At 40.1% G+C, this 25,012-nt stretch overlaps 1 protein-coding gene across 4 annotated transcripts in view; it reads right to left on the reverse strand.

Moving 5' to 3' along the window:
* The window catches only part of LOC105492188 (fatty acyl-CoA reductase 2), a 205,778-nt gene extending 182,344 nt beyond the window's left edge, over positions 1 to 23,434 (reverse strand). Inside the window, exon 1 of one of the 4 annotated variants that reach the window (XM_071071965.1) lies at positions 23,413 to 23,434. Coding sequence is in view for 1 of the 4 variants with exons in the window: in XM_071071962.1 (XP_070928063.1) it covers positions 224 to 347 (124 nt within the window). In the remaining 3 variants the exon portion in view is untranslated. The other 3 variants (XM_071071964.1, XM_071071963.1, XM_071071962.1) reach the window with 3 other exon arrangements.
* Positions 23,435 to 25,012: the final 1,578 nt, after the last annotated feature.

A 25,012-nucleotide genomic window follows, 5' to 3' on the forward strand; every position in this document is an offset into this window, starting at 1 on the left:
CAAGGGCACCTAAGTGAGCAGCAGATAAATTTCAGGTTTATACTGGAGAACTTACCGTAAACGTGGGATTGCTGTTAAGACAACACTGTTATTTGGTTAGTTTTAGACCAAGTTTGTCAGCCTGGGGTCAGGATATAATTGGTAGGACACACTTCAAAATGAACATTCACAGCCTCTTGTTTGAAAGTTATTAAGCCAGCAGACAGTGATAGCAGAACCTTACCAAATGCAGGGCCCTTCCAAGCACAAGGCCCTGTGCAGCTGCAGTTTTGCATTTCCATGAAGCTGGCCCTGCCTGGAGTCTCTAGACATCTAGAATATAGGAGGTTGGGCATCAAGGAGGCCATGAACTCCTGAAATTGTCAGGAGATGGAAAATTTTGTGTTAATATGTATGTATTTGTCTTTAATATTCCATAGCTTTCATCAGATTCTCAAATTGGTCTGTTACCCTCTTCAAAGGTAATACATGTTCCAACAGAACCCACAATGTCAGAATATATTGGTACGGACAAGCATGCTGGTGGTCACTATGCATGATCCTTCACAAAGCTGTATTTGTGAATAAGTAAGTTTTCATGAGTGCATGCAAATTAATGCAAAATCAAGGAATTCTTAACGCTGATGAGATGTTGCCAGAAACAAATGCACTCAAGAATGCTTCTTCAGGAGATAGGAAAGCAGATGGTGAGATGGTCAAGATGATCATATGCTTTATAAACCCCAAAGTGATACCCTAATATAAGCCATTTTATTTATTTTCAACCTCTCCATCTTCCTCTGTAATTGGATGTCACATTTTAGCCTCCTTTAAGGAAAGGATATTTTCATTTACTTTAATTTCTCTAATAGCAGTACGATTTACCAACTCATGGTGATTTACATCTATTTTATAGATAATTATAACCCAATGTTAGAAACAGGAGTAAGTGAGGAATTTGTTAATACAGCAGGTGCAAAAGCTGCCCTCAGAATTAGGAAAAGAGTACTGTAAAGACGTGGATCCTGAGAAATACTACTGATGGAATATTGACACACGAATCAGCCTGGTAAAGACCTCATGCCCATCTCCTAGAAGTCTCACACACAAATATCCCTTCTGCGGAAACGCCTGCTCTTGCAGTTTAGGTGGCTGCCTTAAGTTTTTATTTAGTCCCTTGCCCCGCTTTATAAATTTTGGACTAAATACACCTGTCAGTCAAATCTCCAGTTCATATAAATGGGAATATAGAGAGATGAGTAATTGAAACCAAGGGGGTAATTCTCAAATTTCCATTTGCACAGTGTCAAACTTCTCTCGACCTAGCAAACAGAAAGCACCATCCACCTGAGTTTCCTGGTCATTTTTCTGACCGTACTCTGTCCTTGCTCGTCACATAATGGGGGCACTCTACATGATTCAACGAGTGGCCAAACTCTTGCAGATCCAGCGATAACCTTGGTTGCTCACACCACATAACTCATCCGTGGAAGAAAAGGTGCCCACCGCTGGCAGGTGTGACGCCTTCCTCTGGTTTCTAGGATAAGGTTGGGCATGAATTGTTTTAATAGACTGAGACTGCCCCGCAGGTAATTCTACTTGCTGGGAGTGTTAAGCAGCCTTCCCGCAAGCCATCTACTCCAGTTGGAGTCTTCTGGCACCTGCTCCCCTGTACACCCGCAGGATGCCCAGACCACAGAAAGGTGTCTAAAACTTCCTACGGGGGCAAATCCCGCCCTGACCTCACCAGCCGCCCCAGCACACGTCAGCCGCGACCCCGGCAAGGGTCAAGTTGGAAGGGTAGGGACGCGCGCAGCTTGAGGTGGGGCTGGGGGCTGGCGAGGACCTGCTCCGGGGACCTGGGCTGGGCGCCCTGGCGGTCCCGGGCGCGGGGAGGGGACCTAGGACCGCTGCCGTTTCACACGTGGCCCCGGCATTTGCGCTCTCTCTCCAGGAATAGCCCCAAGGGCCCAGGAGGCCTGGGCGGGACCCGGCCTCGCTCCTCTCTCCCTCGGTCCCCAGTCCCCACGGCGCGGCCCCCCACATTAACCTTCCCGGATCCTTCCCGGCTCGCTGCCCTTTGCAACCCCCGCGCGCCCCACCTTGGCGGGCTCCGCCGACGCCAAACGCGCCTAAACGGCCGGTGACTACGGGGGTGCTGCCGGGGGCAGCTTCGGGAGCAGAGCCTCCGCAAATGCTTCTCCCCTCCCACCCGCCTCACACCCACCCTCCTCGAGGTCCTGCCGGGAACCGCTCCGCCCTGCGAACCCAGCCAAGCCCTCCCTCCTGGGCCACCCCCAGTCCGGTCTGCCTTCGGAGCGCGTGGGCTCTGCGAGCGCCAGGGCTGGGGACCCTGGAATACCTGTTCCTCCAGCACGAGGATGGGGTTCAACTAGTGGTCCTCTAAATCCTGCTCCTTCCCCGAGGCTACGGGAAGCGCTCCCGCCACAAGGAAACAGCTCCGGTCTTTCTGCTCCCAAACGTGACACTCTATATATCCGGCTCGGAGACTGGGTGTGGGGCGGGAGGAAACCACCCTCCCTCCGACCTTACCCGTCGCCGCCGCTGCCTCGGCGTTGGGCGCGGAACCCGCGGCAGCCTCAGCCCGGGGCGGGAGGTGGGCGAGGGGCCAGCGAGGGCCCTACAGGCCGCGGGGAGACAGCATCGTGGGCAGGGCGGCCGCGCGCGCAGGCCCGCCCCGCGCTTCCATTCATTCAGCACCAGCGGATCCACTGGCTATGATTCCCGCATTTGTGTGGTTGCGGGGAGGGCGGGGGTTGGTTCTGGTTTGAGTGGGTTGTTTGTTTGTTTGTTTGTTTGGGGCTTTTGTTTTGTTTGGGGTTTGGGGGTGGGTTTTTTCCTCAATTTTTTAATCAGTGGGCAAGGGGACAAGGAAGCTAGAAAGGCGCCCCTCTCTGGTGTGGGGAGGGAGAACTCCCACACTGTGAAAGGTGGCGGGGTAGGGGCTGGAGGGAGATACTGAGGAGAGAGAGAGATTCAAAGGTTCTAGTCTGAACTGAACGCTTGGGGGACACACCTTTCCCCACCCACCCTAGCGGAAAAGGCAGCCAAAAATCCCAGTTTACTCAGCTTGACTACACTGCACATCCCGTGGGAGGGATGCTCTTGTATCTGCTAAAGACACTGCGGAGGCGCCCTGCAGTGACCCACGAACGCAGTGGCTTTTTAAAACTCAAGGGCGTGAGGGTGCAGGGTGATGCGAGGACTTCAGGCGAGGTTTCCTCACACTCGGGGTTTGAAGGGCAGAAATCCGGCTCTGCCCGCCTATGGTGGGGTGGGGGTGGGTAGGAGACTAGAAAGGATCAGAGATGGGGGCTGCAGGAACAGCAGCGAGCCAGCTGTGCTCAGCAGCACTTTTCCGGATTTAAAAGATAAATAAAGATGTTTCATTTTTTAGCCTGGTAGCTTTTTGGGGGATTTGATCATTGTTAAATTTTAAACGGAAAAACTGCAGCTGCCAGGCAAGCCTTGTAGAGGGATGGACAGGCACGTGAGTGGAGCCCTTGGCCTCAACCAGGAAGTGCTGAAAAACGGCCAACGCCCATCCTAATTCCCTGGACAATGGAGGAGGTAAATTTCCAAATAAATATGGTGTGTTAAGGAAAATAAAAAAGAAATATTGTCCTATAAGCTGTTCTGATTCTCCTCGTTATAACAATCGACATGCAATTAAAGACATAAAATTTGACTTATGAAAGTTAGAATTAAGGAGCGATTTCATGAAATTAATAACACCCATCTTGAATTCTCTACTACTGGGCTGTTTAATTAAATGTGTTAACCAAAGTGTAACCTAAAGACACTGACTAATTTCCTCTGGTGACTGCCTGAATGCAAAAGACAGAAAAAAAGTTACAACCAAATTTATAGTATTTTGCGTTACCCCTCCCTCCTCAAGAATAAATTTGAATGTATCTTCAAAATGTGTGTGACAGCACTTGAAATGATAATGTCAAAAGCTGGTGAAAACATATAGAAATCACTTATCAGATAGCAGATGGAAGGTAAATTGTAACCACGCTTTTGTTGGAAAGCAGTTCAGCAACACATTCCCAAGGTGTTCAGTACCGAAATTCTTTCTTGTTCTGGACCCAGATTCCCATGTCTTAGAATGTATTCAAAGGAGATAATCCATAAAAGAGAAATGTCGCATGTACATAGTTGCATATTTATTACTGAGTTGTTTATATAGTAGGAAATTAAAAACACTTTCAGTGGAATGTTCATAGATAAAATATAACTTTAATTATAGATTACAGCACCACAATTGATCATCACCATTTAAAATACTATTCATATATGTAGAATGTATTAGTGTACTAAGTCTATCATAAGGATGCACATAAACTGGGTGGATTAAACTATAGAAATATATTATTTCACAATTCTGGAGGCTAGAAGTCAAAGATCAAGATGTCTGCAGGGTTGGTGCCTTATGAGGGCTTTGAGAGAGAATCTTCCACGATTCTTACCTACTTCCAGTGGTTTCTTGTTGGTTTGTAGAAACATGACCCGTCTCTACTATAATCTTCATATGGCATTCTCCCTGTGTTCATGTCTGTGTCAAAATTTCTCCTTTTTATAAAGATACCAGTCATATATGATTTAGACCTCACCTTAATGGCCTCATTTTAACTTTACTAATTAAATTTGCAACCACTCTATTTCCCAATAAGCTCACATTCTAGAGTACTGGGGCTTAGGACTTCAATATACAAAACTGGCAGGGACGGAGAACACAGTTCCACCCATAACAGATAATAACAAAAAGAGGCAATGTAGTGGGTTGAATAGGGGCCCCAAAAGATATGTCCTAAGGCAAATCCCCAGAACCTGTGAATGTGACTTTATTTGAAAAAAAAGACTCTATATGTAACTAAGTTAAATATGTTGAGATGAGATCATCCTGGGTTATCCAGGTGAGCCCTAAACTCAACGGCAAATATACTCATATGATAAAAACAGAGGGAGATTTGAGATACACACTGGAGAAGGTGATGTGAATATAAGGCGGAGAGAAACTGGACCCACGTGGAAGCCAGAGAAGCCAAGAAATGCCAACAACCACCAGCAGCTGGAAGGGGCCAAGAAGGATTCTCCCCTGGAACCCTTACAGGGAGCATGGCCTCATCTTAATTTCAGTTTGCTAACCTCCAAAATTATGAGAGAATACATTTCTGGTGTTCAAGCCACCCAATTGATGTCAACTTTGAAAGGAGTTAGCCAGCTTGCTTTAGGCAGACAGTAAGGGAAGGGTCCCCAGAGAACCTCCAACCCATGTTTTGTGCAGATAAGGGAACTTGCACAGAGGACTTACCTAAACATGCCTTCAGAGGACTAAGGGCCCACATGCGCACTGGAAGAATGGGGTGGAGCCGCCAGGAGTTTGTGCCTTATATCAATAGGGAACCTAGCCTTATCAGCTTGTATGTAAAACCCTTGTATTCAACTGTGAAGGGGGCAACCAGGAACCCACTTTCAGGACACCCTCTTAGCTTAGAGCTTTCCTTTTACTTAATAAATTCTACACCACTCACTCTTCCAGTGGCTGCATGCCTAATTTTTCCTGGTTGTGAGACCAGAACCCAGATCTAGCTGAGCTAAGGACAAAAAAATCCTGCATCAGTTTGGGGGCTCGCCTGGGATACCTGGAGGAAGAGTAAATGAAGACCCTCCCAAACCCTTCTCTTTCTCTTCTGTGCCTTCTTGTCCTCAGACTTTTTCTGAAGGCAGATGCAGCACCGAACCTCTGGTGAGCCGATTAAGAATGAATGGCGCAGCTACAGCGGACAGGATGCTGGAGAGGAACCCAACACCACCCCTCCATCACTCTTGGGGCTGGGAATGTCGGCCTCATTCCAATCCAATCTTTTCTATGGCATTTTCCTTCTTTTTGGTGGGGGGTTGTCATGGCGCCTATCTCTTCTTTTGTAATGTTAAGGGTATTATTACACACTGCACAGATATCACTAGGTAGAGTGAGCCTTTGGCCCAGTCATCAGATACGCAATTCAAAACAATGCGATTTCTGTTTGTTCTTAGAGGCATTCCACACCCCACCTCAATGATTACAGGTGTGTGTGGGGGACTCATGGGCAAGCAATGACTCCCTGACCCCCCCACTCCCCCTGCTGGGGCACATGGCCAAGTCCGCCACATGTGCATGCTATGTCCAATGGCCAGGCAAGGCAAGAATGAGCCCTGGCTGCTACTTGGATCCCAAGGCAGTCTCAGGGGTCAGGGTCCCCACGCAGCTGGCCGGAGAGTTGGCCAGCATTTCCCATTCACTGTCCCCTCCCGCCACACGTCCATGAAATCTTTCCTCCCCTGGTTGAGCCAAGAAGAGGGTTCAATGATTAAGAGTTTTTCACCCTGTTAGAGGAACCTATTTGCATAAAGCAAGATGTTTCTTTTTTTTTCCTTCCCCCCCGCCTCAAAGCATCTTCCCCACCCTACACTTAAGCTATTTTATTTTCCCCTTTTTATCCACCATGTCAGGAGTTAGGTTTCTTTTCCTTTTGGACAACATCTTATTAGGCCCAGACCTCTACACACAAGACAGCCTTTTATCTACCTTGTTTGAGGGGGACCCAGCTCCACAGCTTTTCCTTAGCATGATGAATTCCTGCCAATTAGGCCCCCTTTCATTTCATGGATGGAGGTCATGCTAGTATCCATGGCATAAATGTGTTCCAGGGAACTCAAAGCTTACCAAAAACAGGGAGGAGGCAGCATGTGGGTAAATGCAGATAATTATCACCACCTAGGCCTCCCTGTTAACATGAGGGAAAAGCCACACTGGCACCCATGGGCAGCACCTTGTTGAGGTTGCTGGGACTTGGAGATATGAGGATGGAAGAAGGAAGGGGGGCCTCTTCTCTCTCTCCCTCACATACCCTGGATATTTCCTAGAAAGAAAAAAGAACAAGAGATGCCTTGTTCCGCCTCTTTCTAGATGGGTAACCAATAGTGTTCAATCTATCAGGAGTCTTGAATACCTCCTGAATCACTGGGACTCCTTTGAAAAAAAATATATATATAACTCTTTCTTTTTCCTTTTTCCTTCTCTGTCCTCTCTTCGCAGATGGGTAATTGTGTCCCTGTAACACAGGACACTCCCCTCGGATGCATCCCCCAAACTGGGAAAAATAAATTTCCTCAAACCTTAAACTGCTTGGCTTAAAATGGATCTTGGAGGAGGGGAACCCAGAAGGCTGATATGCTGGCAAAAAAGTAAAAGTTCTTACCAGTCAGACTTTTGGCCGACCTCTCCCTGTACAAACTGGTAAGATAAATGGTAAATGTCACTATTTACATCCTCTGTAACATTTTGATTATTTGAAGAAAGGATTTATGAGGCCAGTCTTGGGCTGCACCCAATCTGGTGAGCTTTGCATGTGTCTTTCTGTATGGTTTTGTCATAAGGAGGAATGCCTTAGGATAGAAAGCAGGCCTAGGACCACAAAAAGCCTGCTGTTCAAGCCAGCCCAGCAAACTGGTCAGTAACGAGCTTTGCTGCAGGTCTCCATCTTGTTTCACATCCTTGAGAGCTTGACCTTGTAACCACATGGGAGTACTTTCTTTTGGCCTTTGCCATTTTACAATGGCAGCCCAGGTTCAATCCTGGCTTAGGGGATGGATACTTTCTGGTTAATATCTGTGTGACTTTTGCCATTTGCTGATTCTTTTCCTGTCCATGAACAACTTCTGGCTTCCTTTGTTGAATCATTCTTTTTCTAGCTACCTTTAAAGATTCTAGATTTTGTAGAAATTGCTTACCACCTCTTTGAAAATACCTTGCACACTCATGGTTAAGCCATAACCTTAATTGAGGCTTGCTATTTTCACCTGTTTCACTTTTGGTAAAGTTCAAAAGTTAGAGATACTGGCTACTTGGCATGGCTAAAGTTGGGTACTAAGGAATTTAACAGGATTTTCTTAAAGAGTGCTCAGCTTAATTGAAAGTGGATATCCAGGCTATAGGTATATTTTAAAGGCCTTTATGTTTTTCTCTTTCTGGATCTTGTTTTTCTGAAAAAGTGGTTTTTTGGTGTTTTATTTTCTGTCAACTGAATTATTTTTCTCCATTTTGTCTTGCCACTCTTTATGCATGCAGGAGAGGCCCTAAGATAACATCTGAGGGCATGGGACTTGGTGGTAAAAACAGAGAAGGTGCCGCAGACCCCATTTTTGCAAGAAACCTCTGTTTCCTTTACAGAACCCCAGGAATTGAAAGTTGATGGATCCCTCTCAAAAATCTGTTTTTGTCTTCTGGCTATGCCTGTTTATTAGGCCCTAGAAACTGTATGCTCTCCTAGCAGTGCTTTTGAAGGGTTCCACCCTGAGGCCAATAATCCAACTGGGAGATTGGCAAATGAAAAATCTTACAATTACTGTATCTTCTCCTGTCTGTCTGTGTAATTATATATGTGTTATGTGTGTGATATTTATTTAAAAAGAGCTCTAATTGGCCTAAAGAAAAACAAGTGCTGAGATCAAATATTTTTGAAGGAAAAATAAAAGCTGTAATGCCTTTTAGTTCATGTGACTTTAATGTTTGATAAATAAAAACAATTTTAAAGATAATTGGTAAAATACAAATGTCTTCAGAATGTAAACAAGTGGTCTAAATTATGTGGGTTAGATACTAGGTTTGCTAAATGTTTTAAGGTTATAAACTACTTCTTTGTTATTTGAGAACTTTTTGACCTGCCTGCTTTACAATTTGGTAAGGCTGAGGACATGTGGAATTAACCACGCCCTTAACTATACTGGAAAGAGTCAGACCTTATCTGTGCCTAGTACATAATTTAAATAACCAGGTTTTACACTAAAATTAAAAATTACGAAGAATTGCTGTTATAACATGTAATTGAGGTGACTGAAAATAGATTTACATGCAATGTGTATAAAGAAAGTAAAATATGTTTTTAGTAAAAGATAAGAAGACATGGGAATGTAAGTTTTTGCCTAGGGTTAAAGGATGGTTTTGAATTAAATAAGATAAAACTGAAGGTTTAAATAAGTGGGGAAAGGTTTGTAAAAATAATCTTATAAAAGAAGCTCTATGTGTAACATATTGACTAACTTCAAAAGGGGATTATTTAGTTTTTCTGTAAATTAAGCATTGAAATAAAAGCATGACGAGGTTTTCTTGAGGCACTGACCTACTCATTAACAAAAATTTGTAGAGGGTTATAAAAGGTTTACAAGAATTTCATCTCATGGTCAAATTGGTTAAGACTGAATAGAATTATCTATAAGGTTTCATTTTTAAATGGAGTTGATATTAATAGTACACTAATGCAAGAGTAAAATTCAGCTTTCTCCCTTGAACAAGATTTTCACATAATAGTAAAGGATAATGAAAAGGTTTTGCCTGTTTAAAAATTTTTGAGTCATCATTTTGGCTAAATAAATAACCTATAGTAATCTGGAATTCTATTTCATAATATCAAGTGTTTTGAACCTTTAACACATTTAACAGACTTCCTAAAATCAAACTTCAGCTTCAAAAATTGTCTTTCCTAACCTCTAGCTTTTGGATGCTACAGATGGCCCTTGGAGTATTCAAAAGAAAGGTAAACAGGATTATTTTCATATGTTTAGTTACATGGGATTGCCAAAATAATGTTTAATCTTCTTCAGGTTATATTTCAGTGAATAATATTAATATATGTTCCAAAGTTGTATGGGATTTTAAAAATTATAATGTCTGAGTATATGCTATCAATCATAATTAAGATTATTATATCAAGTTATTGTAAACCACAGAAATAACCACATTTCTTTGTCAATTGTGTTTTTGACTCTACCCTGGATATTTTGTCATTCACAGATAATTGTTGTCTTGCCTTAATCCTTTTCAAAAGATGGTTTATAATCAGCTATAGGATTTTGACTGGTGCTGTTAAATGTAGGTTTCTGATATCTCTGGATATTATAATATTAGAACAAAGGAAAAATGTACAGGACTTCTGAAGAGCTGAAATGTTGATGAGTATCAAATAGAACAAGAGTTAACAGAATGGACTGAACTAACAGAAAACTGAAGTAATCTTTTTAACCTTTGTGCTTAAATCCTTGCTGATCCTTGTTTTGTTTCTCAGAATCAAGGAAACTTATTTTGAGCTATTTACAGTCTTTAATAATTGAGTAAAATATGCACCTGTGAATAAAATTTGGAGCATATTTGTTTCTCTCTGCCTGGCTTCTCCAGAATTTGAAAACTATTTGTGAGTATTCTTAGCTTATGACAATATACTTATGTGCACTAGTGCAATAGGAATTAATTTTCTTTTGCAACAGGACACAATTGGAGAAACTGGTTGTTTTACCAAGGCTTTGGCTGGAAGGATATGCTTCCCTTTAAGGAATCAAGTTTGACTTGGAGCGTCAATAAAAGCCCCTTGGGAAAATTGGCCTTATACTTTGTTTACACAACCCATGTACAGGGTTCCTAACCTGTGGTGAGTAAAGAATGTCACTTTCTCTTTCTTTTTTTTTTTTTTTTTTTTGAGATGGAGTCTTGCTCTGTTGCCCAGGCTGGAGTGCGGTGGGGTGATCTTGGCTCACTGCAAACTCCACCTGCCGGGTTCATGCCATTCTTCTGCCTCAGCCTCCTGAGTAGCTGGGACTACAGGCGCCCACCACTGTGCCCGGCTAATTTTTTGTATTTTGAGTAGAAACAAAGTTTCACCATGTTAGCCAGGATGGTCTTGGTGTCCTGACCTCATGATCTGCCTGCCGTGGCCTTCCAAAGTGCTGAAATTACAGGTGTGAGCCATTGTGCCCAGCCAAGAATGTTACTTTCTACCAAGCCCAGGAGCCCCATGTTTTTGCCACCTTAAGAAGAGAGGAATTTACCTAACTTATAGGTATTTGAGTGTACAAACCCTTTGCTAAGCTCAGCTTTAAAAGATCTTATCTGAAATTTCCTGTGAAACAGAGTTTCATCAAAGCCAATTTAAAAGCCTATGTGAAAAATAATTATTCTTGCTACACTTTATGCAAATAACCAGGTCAAGCATAAGACTAAAGTTTATTTTGCAAAAAACTCAGTCCTATCATGATTTGTTTTAGACAAAAATGAGGACTGGAGAGAGAAAACTGACGTTTCAAAACTTATCATACACTTGTCATTAAATTCTAATCTCTCTTTTTTTTTTAAGTTTCTGCCTACATTTTAGACTAACTCTGCTTATTCCTGTGAATCAACCAGTAATCTCTGGCTGCAACTCAGAAAAAACAAAAGAGATGGGTAATGTAAAAATCTGGATCAGTATTCTAGTTCCCGGCAATTACCCTGCAAATCCTGCCAGGTGGTATGAGTAAATACGGTGCCCATAACCAGAAGGTTTCTTTGTTGGGAAAATAAGATCAAGGGAGCTAACCAGAGCCACGCTCCACATACCGAAATCTTAGCAGGCATAACTATAGTCACTACTTATAGGGTTGTGTTGACAGCCTAGAGATTTTTGAGCTGCTCTTACCCACCTTTGTTTCATTTTCATACATGTCTTCTAATAGCCTAAATTGATTCTTCTTTCTTAGAGGCCATTAAACTTCAAATGGTGATGCAAATGGAACCACGCACAGATGTGCCATTCTTCCGGAGGCCCTTAAACAGACCTCAGGAGGAGTCCTAACTGCCGCTTTTCAAAAGCAACGCCCCCTGTCTGCAGGAAGCAGTTAAGAGCAGTCATCATCCACTTACCCCAACAGCAACCTGCGTTTCCACTCCTGACCGGGGGAATGAAAGGAGTTAGCTAGCTTGCTTTAGGCAGACAGTAAGGGAAGGGTCCCCGGAGAACCTCCAACCCACGTTTTGTGCAGATAAGGGAACTTGCATAGGGGGCTTGCCTAAACATGCCCACATGCACACTGGGGGAATAGGGTGGAGCCAACAGGAATTTGCGTCTTATACAAATAAGTAATCCAATTCCATCAACTTGCATATAAAAGCCCTTACATTCAACTGTGAAGGAGGCAACTGGGAACCTGTTTTCAAGATCCCTCTTTTTGCTGAGAGCTTTCCTTTCACTTAATAAATTGTACTCCACTCACTCTTCAAGTGTCCACATGCCTAATTTTTCCTGGTCATGAGAAAAGAGCCCAGACCTACCTGAGCTAAGGAGAAAAAATCCTGCACCAGTTTGTTATAGCAGTCCTACAGCAAATTTGTTGTGGATGGAATTTCATGTATTTACTTTTTTTTTTTCTAGAAGAGTGATGTATGGTTTCATACCATTTCAAGTAGGTATTTTGATAGCATTCTCTTAACATTCTTAGCCACTTTTGAAGGGATGAGCAAAGGACATGCTAAAGATTTTATCATCTTCAAAACCAAACTCTCCAACAGGCCCAAATGCAGCTAAAACTGCAACAAGTGCTGATCTTTTTCAATGAGATCTATTGTTCTGGACCCTCACACAAGGTGTGCATGCAACTCCCATTAATACGATTTCAGTTTCACATTGGTTTGATTAAAGTCCAAAGGTTGGTTATCTCAAAAACAATGTTGCTGGCTGAGTGTGGTGGCTCACGCCTGTAATCCCAGCACTTTGGGAGGCTGAGGTGGGCTGATTGTCTGAGTTCAGGAGTTTGAACTCAGCCTGGGCAACACAGTGAAACCCTGTCTCTACTAAAATACCAAACATTAGCTGGGCGTGGCAGCCTGCGCATGTAATCCCAGCTACTCAGGAGGCTGAGGCAGGAGAATAGCTTGAACCCAAGAGACAGAGGTTGCAGTGAGCCAAGATAACACCACTGCACTCCATCCTGGGCGACAGAATTAGACTCTGTCTCAAAACAAACAGGCAGGGTGCAGTGGCTCATGCCTATAATCCCAGCACTTTGGGAGGCCGAGTCAGGTGGATCAGGAGGTCAGGAGATCGAGACCTTCCTGGCTAACATGGTGAAACCCCATTTCTACTAAAAATACAGAAAATCAGCCGGGCATGGTGGCACGTGCCTGTAGTACCAGCTACTCGGGAGGCTCAGGCAGGAGAATCACTTGAACCCGGGAAGAGGAGGTTGCAATGAGCTGAGATCCCACCACTGCACCCTAGCCTGGACGACAAAGTGAGACTCCATCTAAAAACAAAAAACAAAAAACAAAAAAGCACAATACAATGTTGCTTGTGGTCAATGTTGAGAAGTAGACTATGATAATTACTGTCTTTTACTTTCAGTGTTCTCTCTCCCTCACTATGGCTCATTCAACCCCATTAAACAAATGTTTCTTTGTAAATCTGCCTGGAGGTTCTCATTTAAGATGCAAAATGCCTACAAAACATGCCATACCTCAAATAATATGTCAGATCATTCTAATGACACCCTAAAAGAAACTGTGAATCTAGTGATACAAAGGAATGCTATCCTTCCCCAGTGTTATTTTTTTTTATTTTTATTTTTTATTTTTTTTTTAAGATGGAGTCTTGCTCTGTTGCTCAGGCTGGAATGCAGTGGTGCGATCTCAGCACACTGTAACCTCCACCTCCCAGGTTCAAGTGATTCTCTTGCCTCAGTCTCCCAAGTAGCTGGGATTACAGGAGCCCACCATCAAGTCAGGCTAATTTTTGCATTTTTAGCAGAGATGGGGTTTCACCGTGTTGGCCAGGTTGGTCTCGAACTCCTGACCTTGTGATCCTCCCACCTCGGCCTCCCAAAGTGCTGGGATTAGAGGTGTGCACCACTGCACCGCACCCCCAGTGCTATTTTTTTTTTTTTTAATAAGTACTGGTTCTGTTAATTGAAACAGAGCTTTGAATTTGATCTAGAGTAGAATTCTAAAAATATGCTATCCTAAACTAGAAAGCTCATGCTTTGGACCTACTATTTTTCTTTATAGTGCTGGAGATTATATGTTATATATCTCGTGTAAGATCATAACATTAGTCTTCTGTTGTTCTCTAATCACCTACCACAAACCTAGTGTTTTATAACAATTGCCTTTAATTATCTCAAAGTTCTGTTGGTCAGCTGTCTGGACATGGCACAACTGGTTTCTTTGCTTACAAAGTGGAAATCACAATGTCAGTCCAAGGTTGTGTGATCTCTTTTGTGACTCAGGCTCTTTTTCCAGGCTCTTCATTGGTTGTTGGCAGCATTTAGTTCCTTGCAACTTTAAGGCTGATGTCCTCATTTCCTTGCTGGCTGTTGGCCAGAAGTTTCTTCCAGCTCTCAGAGACCATCCTCAGATGCTAACCATGTGCTATCTCACGAAGTGGTTGCTTGCTTCTTTAAAGCCAGCAGAAGAAATTCTCACTTTTTCTCTTTAAATCTCTGACCTTCCCTGTTTAAGAGCTGACACCCAATTAAATGAGGCCTACCTAGGATGATCTTCCTTTTAATTAACTCAAAATTAGCTGATTTGGAGCCTTTACTGTCATCACATAACATATGATCACAGTAGTGCAATCCGTCATATTCACAGTGTCACCCCCCTTCAAGAAGGGATTAGACAGAACATACAAATTAGAGTGCGGAAATCTTAGAATTCTGCCTGCCGTAGTCACTTAGTTAGATGGGGGGATAGTAGCATTAGGAGTACAGCAGAGTCTTACTTTGTGCTTTATTGAGGAGTTTTTTGCATAAGGAAAATTATTTTTCATTGGCCATTTTGTGAAGCAGGTAGTTATGGATTTTTACAGATTTTTTTCTTGTCTTTCTTTTCCCCTATAGAGATATACAGATCTTTGAAAGTTACACACTTTGTTTTCTGACAATTATAAAAGCATAACAGGTAAAGACTAAACCCAGGTTTCCTGATCCCGTGTGTGGTGCACCCTTAAGTTGGAGGTTTTTTAAACCTTGGGTCATAAACATCAAAGGTCTTTTGTGAATGCTCTTGAGAACATTAGGAGAATCCATACTGAGAATACAACATGGTTACCACTGAATTAACTAAAGGCATATTCTCTCTATTGCCTATTATGCAGACCTTAAAATGAATGAATTATAACTTTGTCAGTTGGATTGCACTAATTTCCATGAGGTTTAGCTTGTGAAGAAAGTAATAATGTGAAAGACATTTATAATATGACCTTGTTGCCTTTAAAGCATTGTCAAAAAACTTTCAATATGTTTATGTATACATAGAAATATAGGTCTATCCCAGCATTTTGGGAGGCCAAGACGGGAGGATCACGAGGTCAAGAGATCGAGACCATCCTGGCTAACACGGTGAAACCCTGTCTCTACTGAAAATACAAAAATATAAGCTGGGCGTGGTGGCGAGCGCCTGTAATCCCAGCTACTCAGGAGGCTGAGGCAGGAGAATGGTGTGAACCCAGGAGGCGGAGCTTGCAGTGAGTCGAGATCGCGCCACTGCACTCCAGCCTGGGCAACAGAGCGACACTCCATCTCAAAAACAAACAAACAAACAAAACAAAAGAAATATAGGTCTATAAAAACATAGAGAAAAACGGAAGGATACATACTCGATTATTAACATTATTTTGGTTGGTGGAAAAGAGGCACTAATGCATGGGGGTGGAGGAGTGAGAGAGGACTAGCAGGCAAGGAAGAACAAAGAGAAAAAGACTGAAACATAAATCGAGGTATCATATAGTTGTGTTTATGCACATATGCAAAATTATATTAAAAATTTTAATTAAAAAGTATGTTGGGAGGCACCGCTTCATCCCAACCAGTATATAGCTGAACAAACTGAAACATCAATCACTTTTCTTAGATATGTCAGAGAAGTGAGGTCAGAGGGCAAATTGCTGCCCCTAAAATTGGAGAGACAAATGGGCAGATACACAGAATCACAACTTACCAGAGCAGAAACCTGTGTGGGAACCACTGTCAGGGTAGGAAAACCCAAACCATAACTGTTGAATTGCTGGAGGCTTGATATTGGCAAGTGTAAGAGCTAAAAGTTCCAGGGAGAAGACACCCCCACAAACACAATTTTTACCTTAAAGGACTGCTTTAAGGTTTACCTTAAGGACTGCTTTCATATCCTCCTAGTAAATATTAAGGAAAAAATCCTCTCTTACTTAAAGCGCTGAAAGAAAAAACACACCAACTTCAAATCCTGTGCCCTGTGATATAATCCTTCTAAAAAGGAAGGAAAAATAGACTTTCTCAGACAAACAAAAAAATGAGGGATTTGTTTCCAGTAGAACTGCCTTGAAGGGAATGTTAAACGAAGTTCTTCAGAGAGAAGGAAAATGATATGGATCAGAAACTCACATCTACATGAAGAAAGGAAGAGCATAGGTGAATGAATAAGTGAAAATAAAACAAAACCTTTCATTTTCCTATTCTTAATTGATCTAACAGATAACAATGTGTTTAAAATAATAGCAACCATGTATTCAATTTATATGCCTATATATGCTTGTGTGTGCTTCTGTGTACACGAAACAAATGACAGCAATGATATAAGGATGGAAGAGAGGAATAGAGAATATTTTGTTACTATAAGGTACTTACAATACCTGTGAAATAGTATAGTGATATTTGAAAGTGGATTTGGATTAGTTGTAAGCATATGCTGTAAACTCTAGGGCAATCACCAAAAAAACTAAAAAGGGAATATAAAGATAGGAAAAAACCTGGTGCTTTTTCTGTGTTCACACAATGAGCACAATCCTTCTAATACCAGATGTGAGCGGGATATTCCCCATACACCAAGCAACTCTCCAGCAGACACCAACTGGGTGTCCTATAATTCAATTCAATTCTGACACGATCTCCCTGGAGTTAGAGTCATAGCCCATAAAGTTTCTGTGCCACATACTGCCCCCCACTCCCACATTAGACAGCAGATGCTAATAGTAGGTTGTCACCTATACTGCTCACCGACTGGCTCTAAATTGGGAGTTCCCAGGAACTCTCCTCTGGTTCAATTAATTTGTTAGGGAAGCTCATAGAACTAGGGGAAACACTTTCACTTTGTTTATGTTTGCTGGTTTTACTAATAGAGGATTTAATCAAAGATACAGATGAACAGCCAGATGAAGGGATGCATAGTGAGAGATCTGGAAGGGTCCCACTGCAGGAGGGAGCTCCTATCTCCATGCAGTTGGGATGCATCACCCTCCAGCTCATAGATGTGTCTGGCAACCCAGAAGCTCTCTGAACCTCATAGTTCAGGGATTTTTATAGGAGTTTCATCACATAGGCACGATTGATTTTTAATTCCATGTCTGGCCTCTCTCTCCTCACTGGGGTATGGAGAATGAAGCTGAAAGCTCCAAGCTAATCATGGTTTGGTCTTCCTAGTGACCAGCACCCATCCAGGAGCCCACCAAGAATTACCTCATTAAAACAAAAGATGCTCCTGTCACCCAAGAGCTTCAAAAGGATTTAGGAGCTCCGTGTCCTATGCTTCAATTACTCAGGATATTATAGAGGGTTTAGGAGCTTTATGCCAGGAACCAAGGTCAAATACCAAATATTAGAACAAAAAATTCTCCTAGCACCCCTACGTACATATTAGAAACTCCATCTCAGGAACTTGGCAGAGACCAAACATTAGAAAAAAAGAAATTATCCTAGCATCTCTATTGCTCAGGAAATTATAAGGGTTTTTGGAGCTCTGCGCCAGGGACTGTAAACAGACCAATATATACATTTATTATTTCGCAGGAGGCATAATTGACATACTAATAAGGGAGAGAAAATAGAATCATATAAAATGCTCGATTAAAACCAAAAAAGGCGGAAAAAGTGTAGAAGACAAAAATAGGAATAAAGAACAAGGGTAACAAGTACAAAACAGTAACGAATATGATATATCAATATGCAGCTATATTAATAATAATCTTAAACATCAGTGGTCTAAATGTATCAATTAAAAGATATTGCCAGGGCATATCAAACAAAAACCCAAATATATGTTGTCTATAAGAAATCCATTTTAAATATAAAAAATATATAAGTCAAAGGGATGGAGAAATATATACCATGCAAACACTAATCAAAAGAAAAGGTGTTAGTTTTATTACTTTCAGATAAAGCAGACTTCAGATCAAGGAAAGTTAATCAGGAATAGAGAGGGATATTAGATAATAATAATAATGTCACTACTACAAAAAGACATGACAATTCTTAACATGCTTGTGCCTAACAACATAGCGTAAAAACACATTAGGCAAAAACTGATAGAACTGCAAGGAGAAATGGAGGACTCTCTGACCATAGTAGAATTAAACTAGAAATGAATGATAGAAAGATAGCTGGAAAATGCCTGCCAAGATACTCGGATGTTAAACAACACACTTCTAAATAACACATGGCTCAAAGACGAAACCTGAAGAGAAATTTAAAATCATTTTGAACTAAATGAATAAAAATACAACTGGGCAAAATTTGTGGCATGCAGCAAAATCAGTGCTTATAGGCAAATTTATGGCATTGAATGCATATTTTAGAAAAGATGAAAGATCTAAAATCCCAAATATAAGCTTCTAGATTAGGAAACCAGAAAAAGAAGAGAAAATTAAATTCAAAATAAGCAGAAGAAAAAAAGAATAAAAATTAGAGCAGAAATTAATAAAATTAAAACAGGAAATTAATAGACAAAATCAACAAAACTAAAAGTTGTCTTTTGAAAACTGATATACCGCTAACCAGGCTAAGAAAATAAGAGCGCAGTTACAAATTATTTATATTGACAAAGAAAAAGGTGTTATAATTACAGATCTTGTGGACATTAAAAGGATAATAAAGGAATATTATAAACAACTCTATGCCCATAAATTTCATAATCTTGGATCAATTCCTTGAAAGACAAAATTTCCCAAAATTCAAATAAAAAATACAATCTGATAAGTCCCATCTATTAATGAAAATGAATTGATAATTAATAACCTTCCCAAACAAGAAGAACCAGGTCCAAATTGGTTCACCAGGGAATTCTACCAAACAGTTAATGAAGAAATTGTATCCATTCTCAAAAGTCTCTTTCAGATGACAGAAGCAACATGAATACTTCCTAACTTATTCTACGAGGCCAGCATTACCCTAATGCCAAAACCAGACAAAGGCATTACAAGAAAAGAGAACTACAGACCAATACTTCTCATGAACATGGATGCACAAGTTGTTAACAAAATATTAGCAAGTCAAATTCCACAATATATAAAAATAATTGTACATCGTGACCAAGTAGGATTTACTCCAGGTACACAAGACTGATTCAACATTTGAAAATCAATTAATGCAATTCATCATATCAAAAGGCTAAAGAAGAACAATCACATGATTATATCAATAGATGCAGAAAAAGCATCTGATGAAACCCAATAACTGTTTATGATAAAAACTCACATAAAACTAAGAATAAAAGAGATCTTCCTCAAATTGATAAAGAATAGCTATCAAAAATCCTACAGCTAACATCATACTTAATGATGAAATACTTGGCACATTCCCTCTAAGATCAGAACAAGGCAAAGATGTCTCGTCTCACCATTTCTTTTGAACATCATACTGGAAATCCTATCCAATACAATAAAATAAGAAAATAAAAGGTGCACAGATAGGGAAGGAAGAAATAAAACTGTTCAATCAGATGGCATGATTGTGTAAAAAAATCAAAAGAATCTATTAAAAGATCTTCTGGAACTAATAAGCAATTATAACAAGGTTGCAGCATACATAGTTAATAGCCAAAAGTCTGTCACTTTTCTATATACCACCAATGAACAAGTGGAATTTAAAAACACAGTGACATTTACAATAGCAATTCTCCCCCTCACCAAAAAATAAATACTTAGGTAAATGTCTAACAAATTATATACAAGATCTATATGAGGAAAATTATAAAACTCTATAAAAGAAATCAAAGAAGAACTAAATCAACAGAGATATTCTATGTTCATGGATAGGAAACTTAATTTGTCAAGAAGTCATTTTTTTTCCAATTCGATGTATAGATTCAATGCAATCCAAATAAAAGTTCCAGAAAGTTACCTTGTGGATATTGACACACTGAAGTTTATACGAAAAGGCAAATGACTCAGAATAGCCAACTCAATTCTAAAGAAAAACAAAATTGGAAGAGTGAGACTACTCAACTTCAAGACTTACTATAAAGCTACAGTAATCAAGAAGGTGTGGTACTGATGAAAGAAAAGACAACTAGATCAATGGAACAGAATAGAAAGCCCAGAAATAGACCATTATAAATATATCAAACTAATCTTTGACAAAGCAGCAAAGGCAATATGATAAAGCAGAGGCAATTTTTTCAACAAATGGTGCTGGAACAGCTGGACATACACATGCAAAAACAAAAGAAAACAAAAAACAAATCTAGACACACTCTCTACACTTTCACAAAAATTAACTCAAAATGAATTACAGAACTACTTGTAAAGTGCAAGACTATAAATCTCCCAAAAGATAATGTAGGAGAAAACCTAGATGATCTTGAGTATGGTGATAACTTTTTAGGTACCACACTGAAAATGTGATTGCTGAAAGAAATAATAAGCTGGACTTTATTAAAATTAAAAATTTCTGCTTTGCCAAAGTTAACGTCAAGAGAGTGAGAAAACAAGTTTTAGGCCAAGAGAAAATATTTAGAAAAGACACATCTGATAAAGGACTGTTATCCAAAATATAAAAAGAATTCTTAGAACTTAATTCTAAGAAAATGAACAACCCAATTAAAACATGGTCCAAAGACCTGAACAGACACTTCATCAAAGAATATATACAAATATCAAGTAAGCATATGAAAACATGTTTGACAGGATATGCTATTAAAGAATTTTAAATTAAAATGACAATCAAAAAATTACTATGCACCTATTCGAATGGTCTAAATCCAAAATCAGAAATCCTGACAACACTAAATTCTGGTGAAGATGTGTAGCAACAGGTAATCTTATTCACTGTAGATGGGAATGCAAAATGATACAGCCACTGTGGAAGACTGTTTGGCATTTTCTTATAAGACTAAACACACTCTTACTGTATGACCTAGCAATCACACTCTGTGCTATTTCCCTAAACAAATTTAAAACTTATGTTTACTCAAAAACCTTCAGCCTATTCATAATTGCCCAAACTTGGAAGAAATCAACATGTCCTTCAGTAGGTGAGTATATACATAAGCTGTGGTACTCAAACTACATCAGACAGTAGAACACTGTTATACAGTAGAACAGGAGAACAGCTGATAAGAAGAAATGAGCTATGAGAAGATATGAAGGAAACTTAAATGCATATTACTAAGTAAAATAAGCCAACCAGAAAAGATTATGAACTGTATGATTCCAGCTATATGACATTCTGGGAAAGGTAAAAAAGTTGGAGATAGTAAAAAGATTAGTGGTTGCCAGGATCTGGGCGGCAGGGGGTTTTGGGGGGCAATGAATAGACAGAGCAAAGAGGATTTTTAGGGCTGTAAAATACTACCATGGTGGCTACATGCCATTATACATTCATCAAAACCCACAGAAGTTACAACACCAAGAGCGAGCTCTGATGCAAACTATGGACTTTGAGTAATAACAATGAATCAATGTAGGTTCACTGATTATAAGACATGTACCACTTCGGTACAGGATGTTGACAGCTGGAAAGTTTGTGGGTGGGAACAGTGAGTATACGAGAACTCTCTGTACTTTCTGCTCAATTTATCTGGTGCGTTATGGTGATAAATAAACTAAGTGCATTGGGGACAGTCAGTACACATGAACTCTGTACTTTCTGCTCAATTTGCTGTGAACCTAAAATTACTCTAAAAATGAAGCTTATTAATTAAAAAAATAGGATGCTTCTGGAGAGGTATCAGATATGAAGAAGATGTAAATGAAATCAATGATGGTTAAAAAATGCATGAGTTCTAGAAATGAACATCAAGAAAACAGACTATAGAATTCTCTAGAAAGAAGATTGGTGGCTCTTATTTCATTCTACCCAGATAAAAAAATTCTTTTTGTTTCTAGGAGAAGGATCTTGTTATAGTAACTAGAATTAGGTTATGGAGCCACAGGAGAAATCTCCCTTATATGTCACTGGATAAAAGAGTATGAGAGTGCCTATACTCCAAAGAACAAATAAATATGTACATATTTTGCATCTCTGTGAAGCCTTAAATCAGCAATGTTCCCTGTGTCCACATTGTAAACAAGAATATCATCTACCAGTAGAAAAAGTTTCTCCACGTGTTGGAATCACAACCCAGTACATTTTGACTTTATTCCGATGGTTTGTCTATATCTGCTAGCAAGGCTTATGCCTAGTCTAGATGTTTTAACAGCCACAACACAAGCTAACAAACTACTATATAAAATATGTTCCACCCTTCTACCTTGACAAATATATATTTAAATGACAAAATTAAAATATATGTGTAAAGCCATGATGTTTATATGGCTAAAGTTGCCAAGGTTTCAAGATGACTGAATTTAATTATTACTGTGTGTATGTGAATGTTAATTTGATGGGCTGGCAGTGTTTGGGTGAATAACAAAATAAAGAGATACATAATTCACAAATTATTTCTTATTTATTCTAAGAAATGGATTTTTCTTGCCTACATTTCAACAAATCACTAATTTTATTATTAAAGCCAAGATAACATCATTATTTGTATTCCATTTAAAGTAAATGGCATAAAGGATTAAAGAATAAAGTGATATTTAAGAAGGGATAAAGTTTGAAATTATTTTCCCAAAAATGTGGACTAAATTCAATACAAAATTTGGAAAAACACAGATTTTTAACGTTTTAAATAATAAATTTAAGCTACATATTTAAATCAAAGGCCAAACTGCAAATTAAATTATTGAATATTAAAGTTTTAAATAAAACTTATTTATGTATGTATTTATTTTTAAAGACAGTGTTTTATTCTGTTGCCCAGGCTGGAGTACAGTGGTATGATCCCAGCTCACTGGAGCCTTGAAATCCTGGGCTCAAGGGGCCCTCCAACATCAGCCTCCCCAGTAGCTGAGACTGCAGGTGCGCACCACCATTCTGGGGTGAATTATTTTATAAAAAATTTTTTGTAGAGACAAGGTCTTGCTATGTTTCCCAGGCTGGTCTCGAACTACTGGCCTCAAGAGATCCTCCTGCCTTGACCTCCCAAAGTGTTGGGATTACAGACATGAGTCTCTATGCTAGGCTAAAATTATTTAAATAAAGCTAATTATATTTTATTGTTTTGAAATATCTAATAAATCTCATTAAGAAGTTTTATACAAATAAAAGTATTCTCAATTCTAGTGTTGAACTTTCTCCAGTCGCCAAGGCAAGAAAAAAAAAATCAAACCAGTAACATGCTTCGGTGTTACATTGAGATGTACATATATACAAATTTAAGAGTAATGTGAATTTCATAATGTGAGCAATTTTTCTGAGCCATGAAAAGCAACTGTTGCCAATACTATACTAATATGGAACCAGAAATTAGAGCACAAAGGGAAAGAAGACATTTACCTTTCAGCACTTCAATGAAAAGACACTTCAGGCATAGTTTACTGCATTCATGGCCTGTGAGAGACAAGATTTGATAATTATTTTATCTTTTTTGTTATCTAAGTGCTTCTGTGACTTAAATCCTCCTCACATTTCAAAGCAGTGTCCCTCTCTGATGCTAGAAATGGCACAACCCACAATCTTCATGTCATTCAGATGTAGTCGTACTGTGTTTTGAAGATGAATGGTAGGAGATATGTGGACAGTATTTTCTGGGACCTGAGTGGTATTTACCATGAGAGTGGATGTTTGGGATTATGCATCAGTAATGTGCCAGCAATGAATGCTGGATTCTCAGTGACCTTGCATTCTTTAATAATTGTTTTGTGTGTGTGCATTTGTGATATGTAGAACCCTTTCGAAGGCAAATCTTAAGGAAGAAAACCCTTACTTGGGTTCAAGATCATTCTTAGATTGTATAAGCAAAAGACCAATGGAGAGAAGTGCTAGGCATCAATACAAGATTTTCAACCACTACCTTGGGAACCTGAGAATTGGTAGAAGAGGCGGAGGACCAGGTAAGGAAGTGGGATGCTCAGCAGGTGTCTGACCTGGCTCAAGGAGGAGCATGAGTCCAGTAGAATTTAGCCATAAGTATTGGGCCCAGATCATTGCACAATGACGGAGAGGCACAACAGAATGGACATAAGAATTTTTTTTCTTTTAGAGGCAGGGTCTTGTTCTGTTGCCCAGGCTGCAATGCAGTGGCATGGTCATAGCTTACTGCATCACTGAACTCATGTGCTTGTCATCCTTCCACATCAGCCTGCCAAGTAGCTGGGACTAGTGGCATGTACCACCACACCCATCTAAGTTTTATTAATTTTGTACAGATGGGGTCTCACTATGTTGTCCAGGATGGTCTTGAGCTCCTGGCCTCAAGGGATCCTCCTGTCTTTGTCTCCCAATGCACAGGGATTACAGGTGTGAGCCACTGCAGCCACTGCACCCGGCCAAGAATGGGTATAATATTAACGCAGGTTTTACTCTTCTTTTTGCTGTGGTCACAAGTAATGTGGCTTCCCCCCATGACCCATGATGGTGCAATGTGTCAGACTGGTGCAAAAGTAATTGCGGTTTTTGCCATTTACATTTAATTTACATTGAATGGCAAAAGCCACAATTACTTTTGCACCACGACCTGATAGGTTTTGGTGAAAGACCATTGGGTCATTCTTGTTAATGAATGATGGCTTGGATGACTGTAGTCATTCCACAGCACAAATTCTACTTAACAAATGACCCACTACACAATCTCATTCCCTGGGAATGGGGTACAGCTGGGATTCAGAAATCTCTCTCCTAATCACCTTTCATAATTATTTGGAATTTGAAAATAGGTGTTAAGGAGAAAGGGTGAAAGGGCTGGTTTCCCAACAACACGTACTTTTCAAGGTATCTACATGTTACAATGAATATATTCGGGCTTGGGCCTGCATTTTCCAAGTCTAGAATTCCATTAGACAACTGGATGCCAAAACAAATTGTCATTTTTTTGTTCTCCATTACTTAGGTCAGTACCAAATCTGCTATTAAATACATAATCACACAATTTTCTACA

Source organism: Macaca nemestrina, chromosome 10 (assembly GCF_043159975.1).
Source record: "Macaca nemestrina isolate mMacNem1 chromosome 10, mMacNem.hap1, whole genome shotgun sequence".
Lineage (NCBI taxonomy): Eukaryota > Metazoa > Chordata > Mammalia > Primates > Cercopithecidae > Macaca > Macaca nemestrina.